The 23,137-nt window shown below is 48.5% G+C and overlaps 1 protein-coding gene across 2 annotated transcripts in view; it reads right to left on the reverse strand.

The window, feature by feature from the left end:
* COP1 (COP1 E3 ubiquitin ligase) overlaps positions 1-23,137 on the reverse strand; it is a 689,508-nt gene that overhangs the window by 326,968 nt on the left and 339,403 nt on the right. For both annotated transcript variants that reach the window (XM_085601600.1, XM_085601601.1), the window contains exon 13: positions 3,188-3,296. In XM_085601600.1, coding sequence (XP_085457726.1) covers positions 3,188-3,296 — 109 coding nt within the window. The remainder of the gene's footprint in view (positions 1-3,187; positions 3,297-23,137) is intronic.

Raw genomic sequence — 23,137 nt, forward strand, 5'->3', positions numbered from 1 at the left:
AAGAAAGCAATATGTTACTTGCCCTGTAAGCACCTGTTGGTAGCGTTTAGAGCAGTGTAGGGCAGTGAGTCGCTTGTGCTGTTAAACTGAGGGAAGGACAGAGAGTTAAACAAGAAACAATCCTTCCTGCCAGGGTGGCTGCTTGCCTCAAAGAAATGTAAAATTGAACCAGTGGTTAATCTGCAAATGTAAAGGCTGCTTGGAAGCTAGTACTGGCTTTAATTGATGGAATCACTTCAAGATTCCTGATAACGTAACACAGCTTTATTCTTTTTGAGTGGTATTGCAAGGGAGTTACCAACTTAGTTATGAAGTGTGTGCTTTTAAGGCACAGCTATATTTAAATAACAAAACTCTACATACAGTCTAGGCGTTACTAAAATCTGTATTTTGGAGGCACCTTTTGATCTTACAACTTTTTGCACATTTGGTATCAGCTCATTTCATACTGTGTGTAATGCAAGGTTAAAATAAATTCACAGTGCTTTCTATCTCAGGCTGGGACCTAGTAGCACTAAAAATAAACAATTTACTATTCTCCACTGCACCAACCAAGATTCAATTCTGTGGCTCTTTGGTTACACACACAGACCGCTGCAGTGAATTAATAGAAGTTTTATAATGTACTATAAGGCATTCCTCACTGATTATGCGTGCATTTATTTTTTCATTTAAGCTTCACATTACTTTATAAGTAGTTACCTGAGGGTGAAACAAAAAAATACACTTACTAACCCCACCTTTATTGCATGCAGCATCACAGTTCCCCCATGTTTTTAATGCACTTCGACTGCTGCCTGGGAGTAATCACCCACACCTTGACGGCTCTTTAAAGTTCTTACAGGTGGTCTTGAGCATACCCTTAGGCATAAAGAGGAACTGAAGGGTGTGTTGGAGCAAGGATAATTTTTCAAAAGAGTAGTCATTGTCTTCCTGGACATCATGCATATCAACATGGTGATATGTGTCTGCCCTCTGTATGACTTTGTGGTATGTAGTAGCATCATCGGGGGGAAGGCTCGGCTGGATACCGATCCATTTCAGCCTCATCGATCAAATCATCATGATAGTCATCCCAAGGGTCATCCTAGGCTCAGGATTATAGGGTTCGTCATAAGGCTTGGCAGAGTGGAGTGGGCTGCCCTCTCACTTATTTGAGTGAGGTGATCCCTATGGTGAATTTGAAAGAGGTAGATCATGAGGAGGTGGCGGTGGTGTAGGAGGTGGTGGTGGTGGAGGAAGTGGTGGTGAAGGACAAGGAAGAGGTTGAGCAGGGAGGGGGCTAGAGCCCCTCTCCTTATATCTCTCAAGCGTGGAAGGTGGAGGAGGCTTCAAAGCAATCAGCTCCTTCTAAGTCAATTTCCTCTTCCGTGGGAGAGTGTCCTGTGACTTTAGCAGCTGCTTTATGGACCTCTTGACCGTCTTCCGGTGTACAAAAAGACACTTTTGGCAAGCAGCAAACTCCTTCTGCAGACTTTGGAGGACAGGTTGCTCTGAATCCTCAGAGCTGGCTGTTGATGGTGTTTTTGGAGCTGAATGAGCCTTCAGTGTTGAGTTAGCCTTCGACGTGGAGGATGGTGTTTGCAGCGTGTAGGTTTCGGCACCAAAGTTGGCTTCAGTGCAGGTGTAGTCTTTGGTGCCAGTGTTGAGGATCCTGCCGGCTGCAAAGGGGCTCAAAGCTTGTGCAGAATCTTTGTGGCTAAAGGAGGGAGCGTTGTCTGCTCTGAAGACTTTGGTCAGTATCAACCATGGCCCGAAGTTAGTGGTGGCCTGGCAGGCTATGGTTTGGAGTCTGGGCTCAAAGCCAAACCCCCTCTGGGTGCTATCCTCCGCCTATACAAGTGACCTCTGCACAGGCATAGGTTATGTGGTGCTGACCATACTTATGGTCATAGTCTTCCATGGTTGTGAAGCATCATGGTGTTGCTGCTGTTCTTCCTCCAAATTGGGGGAGTCTGCCTCTGAGCTAGACTGAACCAGTTTGCCTCTGAGTGACTGGTTTCTTCCTCTGTTTCGACCCATGTTTTCAGAAGATGTCAAGGGAGGAACTAGGCTCCTGCATCAGCATTCTCCAATGGGCCCACCTCCACCCATGTCAGCAACAAAGAGTCTTCTTCATCCAGAAGGTGAGGCAGGCCTGGTACGTGGTGTGGACATGCTCGTGGGAGAGGCAGAGATTGAGACATGATGATGGTCGGCCAGAGGAACTGAGAATGGCACTGGAGGTAGTACTGGAAGGGAATCCTTTCCATCACTGGCCATGCATTCAGACTGACAGGGTTCTCTAGAGAAGGGTAAGAGTGCACCAGGAGAGGCCTGAGGCTCCAGTGAGGAGGCATCTGTCTTCGGCGTTCACTGAGTAGAGATGAAAACCATGATTGACAATCAATCAATCAGGGTTTGTAAAGAGAGACTACTCATTTGAGGGTCTCAAGGCGCTGGGGGGGGGGGGGGGGGGGGGGGGGGCTGCTGATCTGTCTGGGCTCTGTTGTTCAGTCGAAGAGCCAGGTCTTGAGGTCCTACCTGAATTGAGTCAGCAACGGGAATTGTCTGAGGTGAGTCGGAATGGTGCTCCAGGCCCTGACGGCAAAGTAGGAGACGGTTCTGTCACAGTGAGTTTTTCCATAAGCACAGGAGTTGAGCGATCGAGTAGGCCTGGTGGTTAAGCTGTTAGGTGCCAAACATGGAGCCCAATTGGTACACGTCTTAACCCGGTGGTGGAAAAGAAACATGCTAACAAGGGAGCCAATGCTCATTGCCAACTAAAGGAGGTGTCACTATACCTTGTGACTCAAAAGACTTCTTTGAAGAAATACAAGCTGCAAACGTCTGGGCCCAACACTAGATGGCATGAATATGCAAAGCATGTGTACCTACAGCATATACTACAAACACTATATTTCAGAAAGATGAAAGGCAAAGTATGAAATTAAGAGGATAGTACTGGGAAAGAGGAGTGCGGAAAGAAGCAGGCAAGAAGAATGTGTGATCGTAAAGTACAACATGTCATCACAGAGTGCTTCAGAATGATGAGCAGAGAGGCAGGTTTGGAGTAAAAAATAAGATGGAAAAAAGTGAACAAAGAACAGCAAAAAAAGATTCGGGAGAGGACATTTTTGAGTGAATGAAGAAAACAAAGAACACAAATGATAGAGAGGGATGATAGAAATAGCTTCCTCTACTTCACCTGATACACCTTCGACCTCTGCCCTGTGAACCCGTCCCACAGGATGACCGTGCCTTCATAGTCACTGCTAGCCAAAAGGTTCTTGTGGTAACTGCTCCAGCTGATACAGCTGCAAAAACCCAAAAGAAGTACTTAACTGGATGCAGATTGGTCCCCACTACTTTAAAAAGTATCACTGGTGAAACAAGCAGATAGGTTAAGACATGTTCTTTGAATAAGCTCACAGTACTTGTGTGCTACCTAAATAAGGACAGGGCGCAGTCCCCTCTTTACCGTGCTGATGGAATATCTCATTAAAAAGAGGCACTTTAACTTTGCATACATCCAATGCTGGAGCAGCACAATTCCCTTAAACCCTGGTGCTGCTGAGACACCATGCTGTGCAAGAATCCATTCCCCTGCATTTTGTGCTAGGGAGATAATCTGAGGGGACAACACATTTCTCATTCCACACAGTATTGGAGAACTATGTTGTGATGACAGGGAACTTTTGTAATAGCCACTACTGATCCACCAGAAGATCTTCCCTAGAAGTCTGAGACATAAATAGAAGTGCTGCTGCAAAATTGGTTAAGGAAGGTCCTTAAATCACCTTACAGACTTTCAATGACACTAAGGATCTTCCATTATATGCACTATTCTCCTGAGAGACTCACAAAAGAACTAGACTGTCCTTCGTGTTGATCAGGAGGACACCACAGTTCATGAGGCACCAGCAAATATAATAGCAGCTATAGTCATTTTATATTGATAACAAATACTTTTTAACTAGTCAGGAGTTCTATACCACAGCCGCCAAGATTATAGGACATGTAGAGAACCGGCATACTCATGCCAAACAGGATTTAGATTGAGCAACTCAATGTTTAAACCCCTTCATTCAGGTAGCTCATTAATTTAGGTGCAAACAAGAGAGCATACCCATGAAATATGTTGCCTCGGCCAAACTGAAGCACTTCTGCATTTATGAATAAACAACATATACTTATGCAGTGTTTTTTAAAGCTTTCAGTGTAACTGTCCCAGTGCCCAAATTTCTCCATCCATTCAGTGTCAGTGCCCCAGCGTCAATGTCCCCATCTCATTTATTTTGTGCCATTGTCCATGCGCTAGTGGCAACCTCACAATGTCACTCTGTCACTGCCCTCTTGTTCTAGTTGCTCTGTCCCCAGATATTCTCACTGTAGCAGCAGCAGTTGTTTGTGCTGAGGTGCCCTGTGTCTGCGTTACCGTCACCGTGTCAATGGCTGGATCAGTGTGCAAGTGTCCTTGTGTCAGCAGCCCCATGTCAGTGACCCATGTCAATAACCATGTGTCTACCCGAGTGTTGTGTTCCGCCAGTCAGTGCCCTTGTGTTAGGGTCTCTGTGCCATTTCACTGTCCTGGCGTTCTGCCAAACATCAGTATTTTATTAGGAGCATTGTAGTAACCTTTTTCAATCACCCAGTATCACTGGCCCTTGCAATTGTCCCAGCATCGATGTTTACAGCATTCCAGTGTCACTGTTTCAAGTCAAACTTCGGGTGGAAGTGTTGTTGCTCCTGCGTCTTTGTTCGAGTGACTGTGTTTTTGTAACAGTGTTTCTGTGAGACTGATGGTGCTCCAATGTCAGAGTTGATGCCCCTGTCAGTGCCATGCACTAATGTTTGACACCCAAGTCAACAGTCCAGTTTCACTGTCTCTGTACCCAAACCGCCATGCCAGTATTGGCGTCCCTGGGTCAGTGTCAGTGTCCTTGGGTCAGTGTCTCCATGTCCGTGTCTTCGTCAGCACCCCATCAGTGTCCACATGTCAGTATACTGTCTTGATCTCCCCCAGTCAGTGTCTCTATGTTTTGTTACTGTACTTCCATTCTTGTAACCTAGCGTCACTTTATCAGTGTCCCAGTGAAACGCCACCATGATCGTGTCCTAGCATTAGTGACTGCGCCCCAGGTCCATGCTGCAGTGTCGCTGTTCTCATGTCAGTATTAGGGCCCCTGTTTCAGTGCCCCCTGCGAAAGTGACCTAGAGTTAGTGTAGATTTGCCCATGTCATTATTCAAGTGACAGTGCTTATTTGCCACTGAGCATGTATATGTTCCCCTATTGATAGTGCCCTAATGTCAGTCTACACTTGTTGTTGTACCCATGTCAATGTTAGTGTTCCTGTGGCAGTGAGAGTGTTGATGCCCCTTTGCCATGGGCCATGCTTCACTGCTCGTACCCTGTGTCAGTTTTCAGGTGTCCATGTAAGCCCCAGTCACTCGCACCACCCTAAGTCAGTTTACCAGCCTTAGAATCCCACATCAGGTCATTGTTTGCTTATAGATTGATTATTCTATCCTAAGTAACCTTCAAAACACTAAATGGATCAATGAGCCCAGGGGTGTGGGGGCGGGGTCTGGAGATTTGGAAAATGCCCTAGGGATGATAAGTATTTCAGGCAGGATAGCTTGAAAAAAGTGGTGAAATGATAGCTTAGATTTACTACATTTTAGTTCAACTCAATACAGCAAACACATTTGCTGAGCTTTGTTGCTCGAGGGGGAAGAAGCAGCAGAGAACCAGATTTAATCAAAATGGTCTCCTGTGGCTACTTTCTTCTCCTGTGCTCATACACAAACAGGCTGCCTAGTGCAATGCACACACCTCGCACCATGGTGCAAATGTGTGTATGTAATTTCTAGCATAAGTTTTGAACTAGCAGTATACCCTTTTAGTACAATATCCTATGCCTATGTAATTTTTATAATATTCCACACACTGGATATGATATGTGCTGTACAGTACACTGTGTGAAATGCAATACAATGTGTGAAATGTTAACAGAAATAACATTTATCCATCTTATTACTTACTTGAAGGAGGCATTCTTTTTTTATGCAAAGCTCAGCCTGTCTAACTTAGTGGACCAGGCATCAAATAAACATAGGTGTTTGTGCTGTAATGCCCAAGTACCATCCATGTAACCTCCCTCTTGTTGCAAAGTGACGTAAAGCACTATTTGCACTTAGGAAAGGGAACCTTTGCAGCGCAAAACAACTTTTGCGCTGGAAAGTAAATCTCCTTCCCAGAGGTTGCACCACTTTACATGACTATGTCTTAGTAAGCCTGCCCAATGTTTTTTCTAGACAGAGGGACAGTGCAACTTGAAAGAAGCATTTGCAATGCAATCGGTCTCGCCTTTGGGACCTTATATGTATTTAGCTATGCAGCACATTAGCCTGGGTGCTGAAACATCTACTGTTCTTAAACATGGAGGGAAAGTAAGCACCAAACTGCGTGACACGCCAGGTATGGGAACACATTGAATAACATATCCACCACTCAAATTACTTCATATTTCACTATACTAATTTTCAACACTAATCCTTTAAAAGCGCTTCAACACCCATCAGGGTAACAGGTGCTATATGAAAGCAAACCTTTCTTCCTCTTCTATCCCTCCGCTATCCTTCTCACTCCAAATAACTGACTAATATCCACCACTCAAATTACTTTCATATTTCACCATACTAATTCACCACTAATACTTTATGGGTTTCCGGAGTAGCGTGCTACTCGCTTCAACACCCCATCAGGGGTAACAAGCGCTATATAAATACAAACCTTTTTTCCTCGTCTATCCTTCTGCTATCCTTCCGAATCCAAATAACTGACCAACCTATCCACCACTTACAATTACTTTCATATTTCACTATACTAATTAAACACTAATTCTCTATGGGTCCCGGAGTAGCATGCTACTCGCCAAAAAAGCGCTTCGACGCCCCGTCAGGGGTAGTAAGAGCGATATAAATGCAATTACAATACAATAGAATACATGGAGAGAAATATTGCCTTTCAGCGGGAAATGGTATAGTCCAAAGCTCTGTTTTTAATATAAAATCAGGGCCTTCGGTGGTCATATCACTGAAAATTCAAGATTCGAAAAAACATATTGTCCACAGGTGCTCGTGGAAGACAATTTCTATGGACTGGAATCTAGAGAATGCTAGAGAGATTCTGGTATTTTACTGACCTCTGCTGGTCGTTTTCAATCAAGAAAGTTAAATAGAGGCAGATGCCAGAAAAAGCAAAAACGATAGTCTCTCAGCAGAAAGCAATTCTGGTATTTTACTGACCTCTGCTGGTGGTTTTCTATCAAGGCAGTTGAACAGAAAATAAAGTCCCTAAGCGGAAGCAGACAAGTCCTAGGTCTGATCTCCAGAGCCCACATAGTACATACACATATAAGTATAATAAGTATATACTAAAGTTGTGGTACTTTGAAATTTGGTACCGCGTGGGAGACAGGTCCCTACCCCTGTCTATCCCGGTATTAGCAAACCGCGAATGGTCAATGCGGTATGTACAAGTGCTTTATATAACGTTTCATTGATAAATGCACTATGTATACGTTATTATACATTGACTTCGTGGGTTCCATCTTAGAGCGGTGGCCATCTTATGGTTGCCCTCACATAGGCTACATATTACGAGCAAATACGGGCCTTTAGAACACATGTGCCTTCCTTTGACTTCTCTGTGACCTGGGTAGCCCGCCTCCGCTGCCCCAGGTCAGTCCGGTCTCACGAGCTCCCCGGCCACCTGTGATTAGCATCAGGGCTTGACACACCATAAAGCCTTTTCATCCCACACGAGCCTCCAGCTAATCTCTTTCACACCTGACTCTTCCTGCTTTATGGCTTGTTTTCCAAACAGGAGATGTTCGTGTTTATTGGGGCCTGTTGATATCTGATGTGGGATCTGAGCCTTGCTGGGTAAATAATTGTGGGCTGGCTTAACTAGAATGTGGGATGGTCATCATGACTCTGCCTTTTCGTTTGTAATAGATACATGTAGATGACCGTATCGTAAAACAAGGAATGTGTGCCTGAAGCATGATATTTTGTATTTAAGGAGAAGCCCGTTTCTGTAACTTTAAGCAGTCTCCTGAGAACATACACGCTGTTGTACTTCTAGGATACCTGTAATTGGTCTGCAGCCAATAAACTGATCTTTGACTTCACCCAGAAGACTCTGTGTTTCTGTAGGTCTGAAACAGGAAGAACCCGAAGTCTTAGGGTGTGTTCCCCTGCACCGCTGGGCTTAAAATTCCCAGTACTTCAAAGTATATACAAGAGGTCTCAAATGCTCGACCTAAAAAGGGATAGTTGACAAGTAAAATATGCCTTTCACTAATGCATGCATTATAGTCACTTTTGCAACATTATAAGTATCACTATATGCTGGAGCAGCTTCAAATTAAGGAAAAGGTTTGATGTTTTCTTCACAAGGCAGTGCGGGTATTTCATTTTAACTTGTCTCCTGTGGTGAAGGAAGTGTCAACAAGAGCTAAAGTTTTGATTTTAAAAGTATCTCTTAACCTTAACATGTGAGCCAAACCTTCTACCAGTTCATTTGGAGGTGGGGAGCAGGGAGGTCAAGTTTTTTATATAGGGGTGCCTGGCCCCTTTAAGTCTCTGCGGCTATGACTTGGGGCAGGGGAGGGGGAGTAAGGAATCAAAATAAAGACTGCATGTGTGTTCTGAATACCAAAATATGCACTGCACTGGAGTGCTAACCAATTATTATTATTATTTTATTTTTTTAAACAGAAAAAGTAGTTCCATTACATCAGCAGTGGAACGCTACATCCTAGCCAATGAAAAGCAAATATAAATAATATATGCGCCAGGGGAGGGATAAACACAGAAAATAGAGGAAGCCACCAGTACAAAACAAATAACTGAGAATGTCAAGGAAGCAGACTCATCATGAGCAGGAGTGTAGCATTGCATATGATACTCTCGGCGATAGACAGCTGGAGCGGTCTGTAGCAATACAATAAAAAGCAATATACTCTTAACGAGTGTCAGACCCCATTCAGTGTGCCACAGGACAGGGAGGGGCTACTGGCCACAATTGTGGTGACTTATGTCTATCCTACTATGCCTCTAAAAAACTGGGTCAAGTACACAATTTCTGAGCTTGCCTCTCAAGGTAGCAATGATGACCAGTCAAAGGTTTCTCAGGAAGGGTGTGTGTGGGGGGGGCAGGGGGGGGGGGGGTGAGTACACCAATAGGCTATGCGAAGGATTGCCCAAAGTGGGAGACCCATAGGTCAGTTCAAATTGTATCTTACTAAAGAGTGCTGGATTTCAGTTTTCGCTCTAGGGCATGGTCTCTCATTCTTTCAAACATGGCTTTGTGTTATGTGACCCAGCAGAGGAGTGACTGGCATGGCTGCAGTGGGCTGCACCGTTTGCAGTCTCACAGCAGAGTCATCCGACAGTGGGAGTAGGGTCATGGCGGAGGCCCTGCCTTTGGAGCCAAACCACAGTTGGAGTACAGCAGGACAGAAATCAGCGTTTGCCATCTCCTTTGCAACTGCACCCTCTGGGCCTTCGGGAAGTCCTCAGCTGCAGCAGCAATGACAACTGGATGCATAGCTCTGCTGCAGCAGCATGCTGGCCCCTCAGGTCAAAATGGAGGAGCCAGGCAGAACGCTGATCCTAAAAGCTGATATCTCTTCACATGGTGCGCCAAATGAACCATGTTGGGAAGCCAGGTTACCCCTCTTAACTTTGATCACTGACTGAAACCCTCACGCAAGTCAGCTTCTTCTGTGTGTTTCACACACCAGGAACATGACCACACTTTTCCTGAACAGGGTCAACTACAGTAGGGATAGACAAGCTTCTTCCCTTTCTGAGCAGGCAAGTTGGCTTCTAGACAGACCCACACCTTCTCCAGCATGAAGTGCAGACTTCAGGTGATGTTCATTCACCTCTGGAAGACTGGCAGACACTAGCTCTGGTCGCACAGTAGCTCTTCAAGTACTATCCAGAGCGCTCCTTTCCTTAGTCAAGAAGAACCTAAAATTGGAGTGGTTTGGGTCCAACTTCTATATTCATTTTCTAGACAGGGGTGTGGAACCACTGTCTAAGGACATGGGATATGTTTGAGGTGGCCTCCTTTCAAAATGTAATTTTCTGGGTGTAGTGCTGTCATAGCCCTTCTGCACGGTGATGGCACTGACAGCATGTAGAGAAGATGCTGGCTGTAAGCAGACGGATCTAAAACATGTGTAACGAAGTGTGAAAACTCTGCACTTGCTGTCATCAACCTTCCTGAAGTAGCAATCAGGAACAGACAAAAGGGCAGGCCCCGTTTAGAAACTTCCTCATCTTTAAAAACAGAAGCTGCTGACACACTATATCCACTACAAGCCACCAAATGTCAATGCTGAGGAATGTATATGAGGAAGAACTAATCAGCATTCTCCTGCTAAAAAGTCATCATAGAATTTCTAAAGGTAGCCCTGTCTCATTCTCCCTCATTTCACTGCCTGGATCTCCCTTGAACACCCAGAGGAATACAAGCAGTACGCTTTCACTGTCTAGGAAGATGTACCAATCCATCTTGTTCTATGCTAAATCACTGGTAATCCAAAATGTATCACACTGCTCCCAGCAATCATGCTCTCACCACACATGGGGTCGGTCTTGCTACCATAAATGTGCCAAACATCCACCATGAATGCATATATCTGACATGCTCACAGACTTTCGGCAAAAGGTTCTGGATGTTACATCTGTGAGAACTTTACACGAGTGAGGTTGGTAGGCTGCACCAACCCGCTAAAAAAAAAAAGGTGAGTTCACGACTATTAATCTCCAAAAATCCAAATGCTACCTCCACCACTGTATGTTTACAAACGAGGAGATAGACGATAGTCTCTTTACTTATGCAATACTTAGCACACTCCTTTAAATCACATACCAGTTCCTGGACCTTGGCTTCATCCTGCATAGGAATAAGCACACACTAGATCATGGTGCTAGCTGGGCCAAAAATAAGTCAGGATATCAGTTTCATATGTAGTTCAGTCTTCCAGGGTAGGGGTAGATGCAGGTTTACCATGCAGGGGACATTCCAATCATTACAGCGAGCAACTGAAAATGTATCACACTTTTCTACCCTCCCCAAAAAATCAAGAAAAAAATGTTAAATCCTTTAGCATACCCGCCATTCACAAATAACACAATAAAGATCTTGCTAGATCACACTAATTTTACTAACGCACACAAATTCTTTACTAACCACACAACCAAACATCACGGAAACCAAAAGGCACTATCAAATGAAGGTTCCTCCGGTCTAACTGATGGCATTTTCAGAAGAAATCCCTGCACCTTTTGTCAGTCCCAATTCGGATTACTATGGTCTTGGCATTGGTCATGCCCAGGCTGGACTATGCCAATGCCTTATACGTTGGTCTCCCGCAACATCTTGGGAGGAAACTTCAAACAGTACAGAATGTTGCAGCTAGGCTTGTTCTCAGTCTACCTAGAAGGGAGTACATTTCTCCACATAAACGGAATTCGCACTGCCTTCCTGTACACAAGCAGATTCTTTTTAAGTTTTCTCTTCTAGTGTAAAGAGTGCTACACCACTCTGGACCAGATTATTTGTCCTCTAGGAGTTCCTACTACAACCCTTTGAGAAAGCTGTGCTCCTCCAATAATCACTTGGCCATGGCTTCGAGAGTCCGCCTCACAAGAGCTGGCAGACAGTCTTTCTCTTTGGGGCAAGCGGACTAGAACTCAGGATAATGGAGGATGAAAGGCGGTTTAGGAAAATGCTTAGAACCTGCCGCTTTGTCCATTAGACAGCTGGTTTGCGCTGATCTTTGCCCTTACTGCCACATTAGTGCCGGGACACTGTTTGAGTAGCTGCGTGCTCTATAAATCACTTTTAACATAACGGATCTGCAGGAAAGCGCAGCCACGGAGAATGCACTACAATGCCATAACAATGGAAATGAACGCTACACAAATAAAAAAAACCATAATTTATAAGCTCCACTACACTGAAACTTGTGTGCAATCATGTTCCTTTTCCCATCTCAATATTTTAAAATAATACATCAGATCATGGGGAGAACCAGGGAGTCCCCTTCCAAAAAGACACCTTTAAGGTATCAGCCGATGATATCCTGCTCACCATGATCGACCCAGTGCATTCCTTGCGGAACCTCTTTCCGCTACTGGGGGAATACAGGGCGCTGCCAGGCCTGAAAGTCAGACTTGGGAAATCAGCAGGAATGGTGATATCCGGAAGGGAAAGCACTCCTACACCAACTCCAATCAGTGACATCTTTACGGTGGATACTTGATTCCCTACTGTACCTGGGGGGTGACCCCAACCTCGGACTTAAGTGCATACATGAGGGATAACTTCAAACCCTTAGCACACTACCTTAAAGTGCTTACTGACTCCTGGTGCATTCAGGCTATCCCTTGAATCAGGAGAATAGCCTACTTTAAAATGTTTGCTCTCGCCAAGATCCTGTACATGTTGCAGGCACTCCCCTTACCAGCTACACAAGGGGGGACCATAACAGATGGCAGGTATGTGCAAGCCCTTAATATGGGCCGGCAGATGCCCCTGACAAGCTCAGAAGCAGTACATTCCATCCAAAACACGGAGGGTTGGACAACCCTGATATCCACCTCTATTCCTGGTGTTCAGAACATGACAGCTAGGCCACTGGCAGAGCTCCTCTGCCTGCCCAGATAGCAGCGTGGCCGCAATCTCTACATTTCCCCGGTGACAAGGGTTACTCTTGAGCCTGGGACTAACGAACAAGTTACTTATCTTCGGTAACGATGTATCTGTAAGAAACATTAGTTAGTTAGATTCCTCACCTTAGAATATCCCCAGGCGTCAGGCTGGATCCGGAAGATTTTTCGTCAGCAATACCCCTTGCGCGTCGCTAGGCGTCGTCTGCGGCTCCGCGTCCGTCGTCGGCGTCGTGCGCCGGAATAACGTCGGAGTACTTAGACGCCGCCCTCGCGCGCTGACGTCAGTTCTTGTACATAGCTTTCCGCGCGAGGAACGCAGAGCCATGCAAAGACCGACACTGGTGCCAAAAAGAAAATCTAGGGGCCTGAAAAGGATATCCTTAACCCTAGATGTCGGTTCGCAGAACGGGGAGGATGGGTGGGTCGGTGAGGAATCTAACTAACTAATGTTTCTTACAGATACATCGTTACCGAAGGTAAGTAACTTGTTCATCTGAAAGAAACACGTTAGTTAGATTCCTCACCTTAGAATAGATACCCAAGCAATACCATCCCCGGTGGTGGGTCTGCGAACCAAGATCACACCAGAAAGTCCTGGAGGACAGAACGGCCAAAGAAGCCATCCCTCCGGACTTGGCTGTCAAGGCAATAATGCCTGGCAAACGTGTGTAGCGAAGCCCACGTCGCCGCCTGACAGATGTCCTGCAAAGGGACACCCCGTCCCAAAGCAGTAGTAGCCGCTGTGGCCCGAGTGGAGTGGGCGCGCAGCCCAACAGGAGGGTCCTTTTTTGCCAAGGAGTAGCAAATTTTGATGCACAAAACGACCCACCGAGAGATGGTCCGTTTGTGCACCGCTTTCCCCTTCTTAGCACCCACGTATCCAACAAAAAGTTGGTCGTCCACCCGGAACTGCTTTGTGCGGTCCAAATAAAAGGAGAGCGCACATTTTGGGTCCAGACGGTGGAGCCTCTCTTCCTCTTTGGAAGGATGCGGAGGCGGAAAGAAGGTGGGCAAGGTGACAGACTGCCCAAGATGAAATGGAGTCACCGCTTTCGGAAGAAAGGAGGGACGAGGCCGAAGGACAACCTTGTCCGGATGAACAGACAGAAAAGGAGGCTTTGAAGATAAAGCCTGGAGCTCACTCACCAGTCTAGCCGAGGTGATGGCTACCAGAAAAGCAGTCTTAAGCGTCAGCAGACGAAGAGGACAATTATGAAGAGGCTCAAAGGGAGCGCACATTAGAAATGTGAGAACAAGATTCAAGTCCCACTGAGGCATTACAAAAGGGACAGGAGGGAACGTGTGAGTAATGCCTTTTAGAAAGCGTGTAACCACAGGGGACTTGAAAAGAGAAGGCTGATCAGGAAGCCGCAAGAAGGCAGAGATGGCAGCAAGATAACCTTTCAGGGTGCCCAGGGCAGAGCCCTGCCGGGCCAAAGAAAGAAGAAAGAGGAGAACCTCAGAAAGAGGGGCGGAAAGGGGATCCACAGCCTTTGCTGTGCACCATGCCACAAATTTGTTCCACCGGCAGGCGTATACCGACTTTGTGGAGGGACGCCTGGCTGCCAGAATGATATCACAGACTTCAGGAGGCAAGTCAAATGGCATCAACTGTCGCCGCTCAATCTCCACGCATGGAGGTGGAGGCTGGACAGGTTCGGGTGGAGGACCGTCCCCTGCTGCTGCGACAGAAGATCCTCCCGAAGGGGCAGACGTATCGGAGGATCGGTCAACATACTGAGTAGCTCGGGATACCAGTACCTTCGTGCCCAATCCGGAGCCACCAAGATGACTTGGGCCCGGTCGTGCCTGATCTTCTTCAGCACTCTGGGCAGAAGTGGTATAGGCGGAAAGGCGTACAACAGACCGCAACTCCACTCGTGACGAAAAGCGTCGCCGAGCGAGTGCCGCCTTGGAAATTCCAACGCGCAGAACTGCTGACATTGCGCGTTCTCTTCGGTGGCGAATAGATCTAACCAAGGCTCTCCCCACTGCTGAAAGAGACCTTGCGCCACTTCGGAGTTCAGACGCCATTCGTGATCCATCATGCACCGGCGGCTGAATTCGTCTGCTCTGGCGTTCAGAGAGCCCGCCAGATGTTGAACCACCAGGGTGACGCCCTGGTGTTCCAGCCACGTCCAGAGGCGCAGGGCCTCCTGACAAAGGGTCCACGACCCCACCCCGCCCTGTTTGTTGCAATACCACATGGCGGTGGTGTTGTCCGTGAACACCTGCACGACACTTCCCCGGACAGAGGGAAGGAAGGCTTTCAGTGCAAGTCGGATCGCTCTCAACTCCAACAGGTTGATGTGGAGACGAGACTCCGCCGGAGACCAGAGGCCTCTGATCTCTGCCTCTCCCATATGGCCACCCCATCCCAGGAGGGACGCATCCGTCACTACGACATGCTCCGGTTGGGGAAGGGAGAGGCTTCTGCCCATGACCCAATCGCGGTCCGTGAGCCACCACTGCAACTGCTGTGCAGTGCCCTCCGAGATCAAGACATGGTCGGACAGGTTGCCGTGATGCTGGGCCCACTGAAACTTCAGGTCCCACTGCAGAGCCCGCATGCGCCGCCTGGGCGTGATGCACTAGTAGGATGCAGGAGGCCATCAGCCCCAGAAGCCGCAACACTAGCCTGACCGAAACCCAGGATAGAGGCCGAAAGATGGGAATCAGGGCCTGTATATCCCGGACCCGCTGTTCCGGTGGATAGACCCGGAACTGCGCCGAATCGAGAACCGCTCCGATGAAGAGGAGCTTCTGAGAGGGACTCAGGTGTGACTTCGGCACGTTGATGGAAAACCCCAGCAAATGCAGGAGATCCGCCGTAGTCTGGAGGTGGGAGACGACTGCCTGGGGCGAGCCCGCCTTCAACAACCAGTCGTCGAGATAGGGGAAGACTGGAACCCCTGATCTGCGCAGATGAGCTGCGACCACCGCCATCACTTTCGTGAACACCCGAGGGGCACTGGTGAGGCCGAAGGGGAGCACGGTAAACTGAAAGTGCTCTTGGCCCACCGTGAACCGCAGGTAACGCCGGCAGGACGGGGATGTTGAAATATGCGTCCTGCAAGTCCAACGCTACCATCCAGTCTCCGGGGTCTAGGGCAGCTAGAACCTGAGCCAAAGTCAACATCTTGAACCTTTCCTTCCGGAGGAAGGCATTGACGTTCCGGAGGTCCAAGATAGGGCGTAGGCCCCCTTTGCCCTTCTTGGGAACCAGAAAGTAGTGGGAATAACAACCACAACCTACTTCTGGACTCGGAACGTGCTCGACGGCCCCCTTGGCCAAGAGGGCCGAAACTTCCTTGTGGAGAAGATTCAAATGATCCCCCGAGATACGGTGGTGCTGCGGTGGCATGGCTGGAGGGGTCGTCTCGAAGGGGAGGGAGTAGCCCCTTCGGACGATTTGCAGCACCCACCTGTCCGATGTGATGGACCGCCAGTGGAGCAGGTGATGGCGAACTCTGCTGCCCACTGGCGTGGAATGGGCCTGAAAGCTCGGACTAGGAAGGTTTTGAGGCGGATGCTGCCGGGGTGGATGTGGACTGACCTAGTCGTCCTCCAGAACCGCCTCGGCGGAAACCACGTCCGCGACCGCGCGCAGGTTGGTTCTGCGGCTGGTGGCTAGGCGTACGTGAGGAGGCACCCCTTACTTGGCCACGAAAGGGGCGAAAGGCGGAAGTTTGCGACCGCGGGGCCGAGAGGCCCAAGGACTTGGCCGTAGCCCGGGAGTCCTTAAAGCGATTCAGCGCACTGTCCGCTTTCTCGCCAAAAAGGCGAGTGCCATCAAAGGGCATGTCCATGAGAGAGCTCTGGACATCACCCGAAAATGACGTGGACCGCAGCCAGGCGTGACGTCGAAGCGCCACTGAGGTAGAAATGGCCCTACCCAGCGAGTCCGTGGTGTCAAGCCCACATCTTATAGCATGTCGCGCGGCATCCCTCCCATCGGCCAGAGCCTGGGTAAGTCGTGTCCGGACCTCCTCCGGACACAGGGGCAGCGCGTCCTCCACCGCATCCCACAGAGAGTGGGAATAACGGTCCAAGAGACAAGCGGTGTTCAAAGACCGCAGGCCCAAACTAAGGGAAGAGAACAGCTTCTTGCCAAACTGCTCTAGTCTCTTGGAATCCCGGTCCGGCGGGGCGGTCGGGAAAGAGGATTGGGAGGTGGAGGCCTGGATAACCAGGCTCTCAGGGGTAGGGTGTTGGGACAGAAAACTGGGGTCGCCCGGAGCAGGGCGGTGGCGCCTGGCGATGTTCCTGTCCACAGGAGGAACTGTGGAGGGCTTGGACCAGGTGCCCTGTAGAACGTCAGTGAGGGCCTCATTGAACGGCAGCAGACGCTCAGTGGAGCTTGCTGCAGTCTGAAGCACCTCAGTGAGGACGTTCGTCCTCACAGCCACGGCAGGTAGCTCGAGCCCAAGGGCTGCGGCCGCCTTGCGCAGCACCACGGAGAAAGCAGCACCCTCCTCCGATGCCACAGTCGGAGGAGAGATGAATCCAGTGTCTGGCGAGGTATCCAGACCACTGGCCTCCCCCAGTTCATCTGCCCAGTCCTGGGACACTTGGGCCTGAGCGGCCATAGGATCCTCGGATCCCTCCCAGTAGTCCCCATCATCCGACTCCTGGTGTAGAGGAGAAAGTAACAGAGCCGGGCGGTAGACAAAATGTGTCTCTAGCGGCGTCGATCTCGGCGTCCATCGACGCCGGACTGGCGCCGGGCCCGGAGCGGGACTGAACTGGGGCACGACGTCGAGCGGAGTCGGCGTCGGCGGTGGTACCGGTGTCGACGCCGGCGGAGGAGGCGTGACGAGGTCGACCGGCGTCGACGGGGACTCGAGAACGGGTCCCTCGGGCGCTTGCGGCGTCGAGGCCGGAGCCGTCAACGGCGCCGGGGCCGGAGCCACCGGCAGGCAAGGCAGCCCAGTCGGGTCCGCGGGGCCCGAAGGCGCACCAGCGGGCGCCGACGGCGGAGCCAGGTTCCTCATGGCCGAGAGGAAGGCACTGACTTCCGCCGGCGTCGCGTCAGTCCCAGGGACCGGAGGGTATGGGGACGTGCGCGGCGCCTGCGGCTCCGCCGGAGCCACGGGGGTGGAACCACCCTGACCCTCGGCCGAGTCGCGCGACCGGCGAGGGGAGTCCTTAGAGCGATGTCGCCTCTTGGACTTCTTGGAATGCTTCGACTTACCCGAAGACTTGGATCCCGACGACCGATGGTGACGTCGGCTGCGGCTCCGCGACCGATCCTTGGACCTCCTCCTGGACCGAGCGACGCGCGGAGCCGAGTGGCGGATCTCGAGAAGCTTACGGGACCGCTCCCGTCTAGCCTTCGAGGTCAGGGCCTTGCAGTCGGAACACGACTCCGTGTCGTGGTCGAGGCCCAAGCAGTACAGGCACCGGCGGTGATGGTCCGTAACCGACATCAGGCGGTCACAGTCAGCACAGGCTTTAAAACCAGGCATCCTACCGGCACCGGAGTCGATTGACAGGATCAAAAAGGATCAAAAAACTAGTCAAAAATTGACTAAAGGGGTAGCTCTCCCGGATCTGCGCTTACTGGTGCGGAAAAAAGAAGAACTGACGTCAGCGCGCGAGGGCGGCGTCTAAGTACTCCGACGACGTCATTCCGGCGCACGACGCCGACGACGGACGCGGAGCCGCAGACGACGCCTAGCGACGCGCAAGGGGTATTGCTGACGAAAAATCTTCCGGATCCAGTCTGACGCCTGGGGATATTCTAAGGTGAGGAATCTAACTAACGTGTTTCTTTCAGATTCTCTCGTTACAGGGGAGCTACTGGATATCAGTCTCTCCTAACCCCGATACATGGGACCTGAGACTTTGCCCAGGCTTTGGGAAGATCGCAGTTTCGAATATAGATTGATGGAGGCTGTTATCAGATCTGAAATATGTTCCATAATAGCAACATCAAGTCATTTGAAAACATCAAACTGGCATACCAGATCATTGAGCGGGAGAGATTCCACTACCGCAAATCAAGCACTGGGTGCTACAAACTGGGGTAAAGGTTGCAGTTACACGACCGGATCTCACAAACCCTCTCAACGTCCCAATGCATAGTCTCCCAAATATACTCCACTCTACTCCCACAGGCACGCCCAACTTATAAGACTTGGTGGGAGGAGGGCCTGGGTGTCACCCTAGACGATAAACTATGGGGTGACATACATACATGCATGACCAACTCCCGGAGATATGCACAGAAAGTGAAAAGCTGTACACATCTTCCACAGGTGGCACTGCACACCAGTGCATCTAAATATGTGGGACAGTACTAAATCAGGGGACTGCTGGAAGGAGTGTGGGGGGGACAGGGACATTCTACCACATTCTATGGACCTGCCCTCATTTGGGCTAGCTTTGGGAGGAGGTCCTGTGGGAAATCACCTCCATTGAGAGACACTCCTTGCAGAAAAATCTCATCTCGATCGTACTGGGACTGCCCAGACGTGGGTCCCGTGCTCACTACGCCACTGGAGTCAAGCTATCCTGGCTGAAGAGGGGTGAAACCCCGAAACCGGTCCTAGGATGCTTGATTCCGGTCCAGGGAAGTCATGGCTTGGCAGTTCGGGCTGGACTGTTCCCATGAGGCACAGGGTCAAGACTGATTTGCATATGGCCATGTCTGAACTGGGGTGGCGTGGTGAACAAAATAACGATGGATTAAACCCAGATCTGTGACTGGGGGTGAATGTTTTGCCAATGTGCAACATTCCGTCCATCATCTTGTGTGTATTACTGCCCCTGAAGGCCATTTATCCGCTTCATTCCTCTTAAAAGGAAGAGGATCTCACACTTCCTCTTTGCAGCTAAACAGACCATTGAGTCTCTGGGGGAAAACATCTCACCCCTAATATCTTCATGAGGTTACAGTGGGTACTGCAGCTCCTGGCACATAAGAAGATAGCCTACAACATGCAGGACGCCTCAGATAAATTTGCAACCATGTGGAACACGATCCGATCCTGCAATACCTTAGTCAAGGAAATAGGGATTTCACGTGCCAGAGTCGCCTCAGAGCGCAGCGTCTACTGTCCCATCACAGACAGTCTGCTGAGGATGATGCGTGGCTTACGTGAGGCTACTGAATATTGAGCTACTGATTTTCTGTACATTTTCCAAAGCAAAGTGGTGATTTGAGGGAGGGAGGAAAGTTGGAGGGGGGCTATGTTTATTCAATTTTGGAAGTATTATTGGTAACAGATGGGAAGGCCTGCCTTTTGTTTATATGAGAAAACAATAATGAAAAACAATTGGAACTAAAAATGCACATTCCTCATCTTGTGATTAACCTCCAGGCACCAGATAGCACCTGGAGAATTTTTTCAGAAATTCCCTCGTGCACCAGTAGGTGGCATTGTGAGGCGTACATATCGCCATAGCCAAATAGCCTCCTCCCCTGCACGCTTACGTCAGTTTCTTTCTGATTTCTGTCCCTCAATATATCAAATTTGCCAGAAAGCAGATCACTAAACTGGGACATTTTAAGGATGGAGAAAAGAGTCCATAGCAGCAAGGACCAGATTCGTGGGAGGGCCTTTGAGAAAGCTGCGGTTGGATGGAGTATCTACTAGAAAAAGCACTACTGAAGATAATTAACGTGTTCCTCTGGTGCACATGTCTAACCGCAGAGTCATTGTGACCAGACACCAAAGCAGTACCTCCCAAGGTGGTGAGTCTGTGGAAGTACTCAAACCAGAAAGTCCTGCAGCATCAACTGAGCGAGCTGTCCCTCCAGTTGGGTGAGTAAGGCATTTGCTCCCCAAAGCATACAAAACTCAAATTAATAACATTTTATGAATCACCCATTCACAACAGATCTGGGTTCGCATTCAGTAAGTGTAGGGTGTGTAAGCTTTGCAAAATGCATTCTGGTATATATTTTACCATCCAACACAAGTGGTGTGAGAGGGCATAGTCTAATGGCTCCATTGTTTGCTGTGCAACTGGGAAACGCGAGTAGCTGAGCAGCAAATTCGCTAATTATTGTTCAGCAACCCCCTCCCGTTCCCTGCAACATGCCAGTAACTGGCTCAGCTTGAGAATGCTGATTTTGTAAAAGTTGGCAGCCCTCGTGTTGGTATACAACGCCGCCATTTGTGATTTGTCTCAATGCCACTCAAGAGGCCTTGCACTGTGTCCTACGAGGATGAAATTTGTTTGTTAGACTATTAAAATGTAGCCTTTTACAGTGTAGATGAAAAACCAAGCTACCAGAAAAGCAAGCTATTTGCATGCTGATGCCTGAATGACAGAGCAGGTGGGTCAGGCTGATGTGCACACACGCAGCTGGTGTAGAGACTAGCTCCAAATAGAGCCTGGCACAGGGACTAGATAGTGGGTACAGCTGCAGCAAGACACAACCAAGTCTATTGGCACGCGTAAGCACAGGCTGCTGACCTCCGAGGACTCATAGTTGCTGAAAATGAGGCACATAACGAGCCTTCCTTGCCAGACACCATCAAAATGGAGACGGCACCTGCACTAATATAGGGAACTAAAGTAAACAGCTCAAGTATGAAAAACTACCTTCAAGGAAGCAACTAGAACCAAGGTGTTGCCTAAGTAACAAGCAGGCACATGCATCAAAGGAAAAACCGGTCGCAAACGGGCAGATTCTCAGAATCTGCCCCTTTGCGACCGGTATTTTTGCATTTGGGATGCATCATCCCAAATGCAAAAATCGCAATTTAAGGAATCTCTCAATTGCGATTACTTAAATTGCGATTGCATTTAAGGAATCCAAATTGAGATTCCTTAAATGCAATGCATTAAAGTAAAAAAATTAGCGATTTCGCTAATAAGGGGAGCAAATACCATGAAGTTGAACTTCATGGTAATTTGCAAAAACTTTGAAAAATGCACTTTTGTGCATTTTTCAAAGTTTCATGTTGCGCACACACATGCCCTTAGGGCATGTGTGTGTGCAACATATGTGCACAGATCAATTTCAGGGGTGAAATAGTGTGTCATTTTGACACCCTTGCACCCTTGAAATTGCATGAGCAATTTGCGAGTACCTACTGGTACTCGCAAATTGCTCATGCAATCTCCAATTCATTCCTATGGGCCTGGAGGCCCATAGGACTGAATGGGACGGCATTCCGACTCGCAATTTGCAAGTCGCAATTAAGGAATGTGTAGGAATCGCTATTTCTTTAGCGATTCCTACATGCATAGGCTTTTGCAATTCCTTAATTGCAATTCCTTAATAATCGCAATTAAGGAATCGCAAAAGCCTACGTTGATGCATGTGCCGGAAGAGTTTTTCAAGTCAGGATGAAACCATGCATGGGGTCTAGCGTGGGAAGCTCGCAGAGTAGGTCATGAACAGTTTAATATAGAAATGATCTTTAAGTCAGAGATGGCACCGGTTTCATAAGGACATAACTTGTTTCAGGTATATTCCCCAATCCTTGCAGTCACCGTCACAGTTTAGCACTATCTCAGGTAAGATTGCAGATGTCCGCTTCTTACTGTCTGCAATGGAAAGCAGTTGTCCCAAGTCCCCTCAGCTCTCTGTGACAGCTTGGTGGAGCGGTCAAGCCCTAGCTCAAAGGGGGTGGTGCCTAGGTTGACCCCACATACGGTGCAGCATAGTTGTTACAGTTGTTTTTTATCACCACATATATCAATATGTGTGCATTAGAACACTGCCCAGGTTCTTTACACACAGCATAATAGTGTTTGAAACCATTAACTGACCATGACTGCCATCCTATTTATAATGAAATTGAGAACATGGAGGATCGCAGGCTTTGCACTGAAAGAGTAACTCTTAAAATGCTATTCGGGGAGGGTCACTAGCCTATCACGATCCATAGGAATTTTGTGAACACGACACACACAACAGATGCAACCTTTACGTAAAGAAAAGATCGTAGCACAGTAAAATCAAGCATCTCAATGTTGGTGGTAAAGAGCCATGAGAATTGGAAACATTGTTTTGTTCAGAGGTTGGGTTTGCGGGCATCTTGAAACTGGGAGATCCTGAGACCTGAAGTTGCTAGCAGCATAGAGTCACCAGCTCCATGTCCAGAAATGACAGAACTTGGTGCTGAATGAGAGCAGACCAGGAGTCTAACCTTCAGGAAAACAAAATTCACACAACTGTGCACCCGAATGCTTGGCAAAATAAATAGCTGGTATTTGAAGTTAATGTTAAACATAAAATAAAAACACTCTATTAACCATTTTAGCACGGAGGAGAAAGGAACTATTTTAGGTGGATGAGAACACTGTGCACAGGCTTTGTGAGGTCACTATAAGTGAAGGATAGCCAAGCCTGCTACTCGCCAAATAGCGCTTCTATGCATTGTCAGGGGTAGTAAGTGCTATATAAATGCAATTACAATTAAAAAAGTGGGATGC

The sequence above is a fragment of the Triturus cristatus genome, chromosome 4_2, assembly GCF_964204655.1.
Source record: "Triturus cristatus chromosome 4_2, aTriCri1.1, whole genome shotgun sequence".
NCBI lineage: Eukaryota > Metazoa > Chordata > Amphibia > Caudata > Salamandridae > Triturus > Triturus cristatus.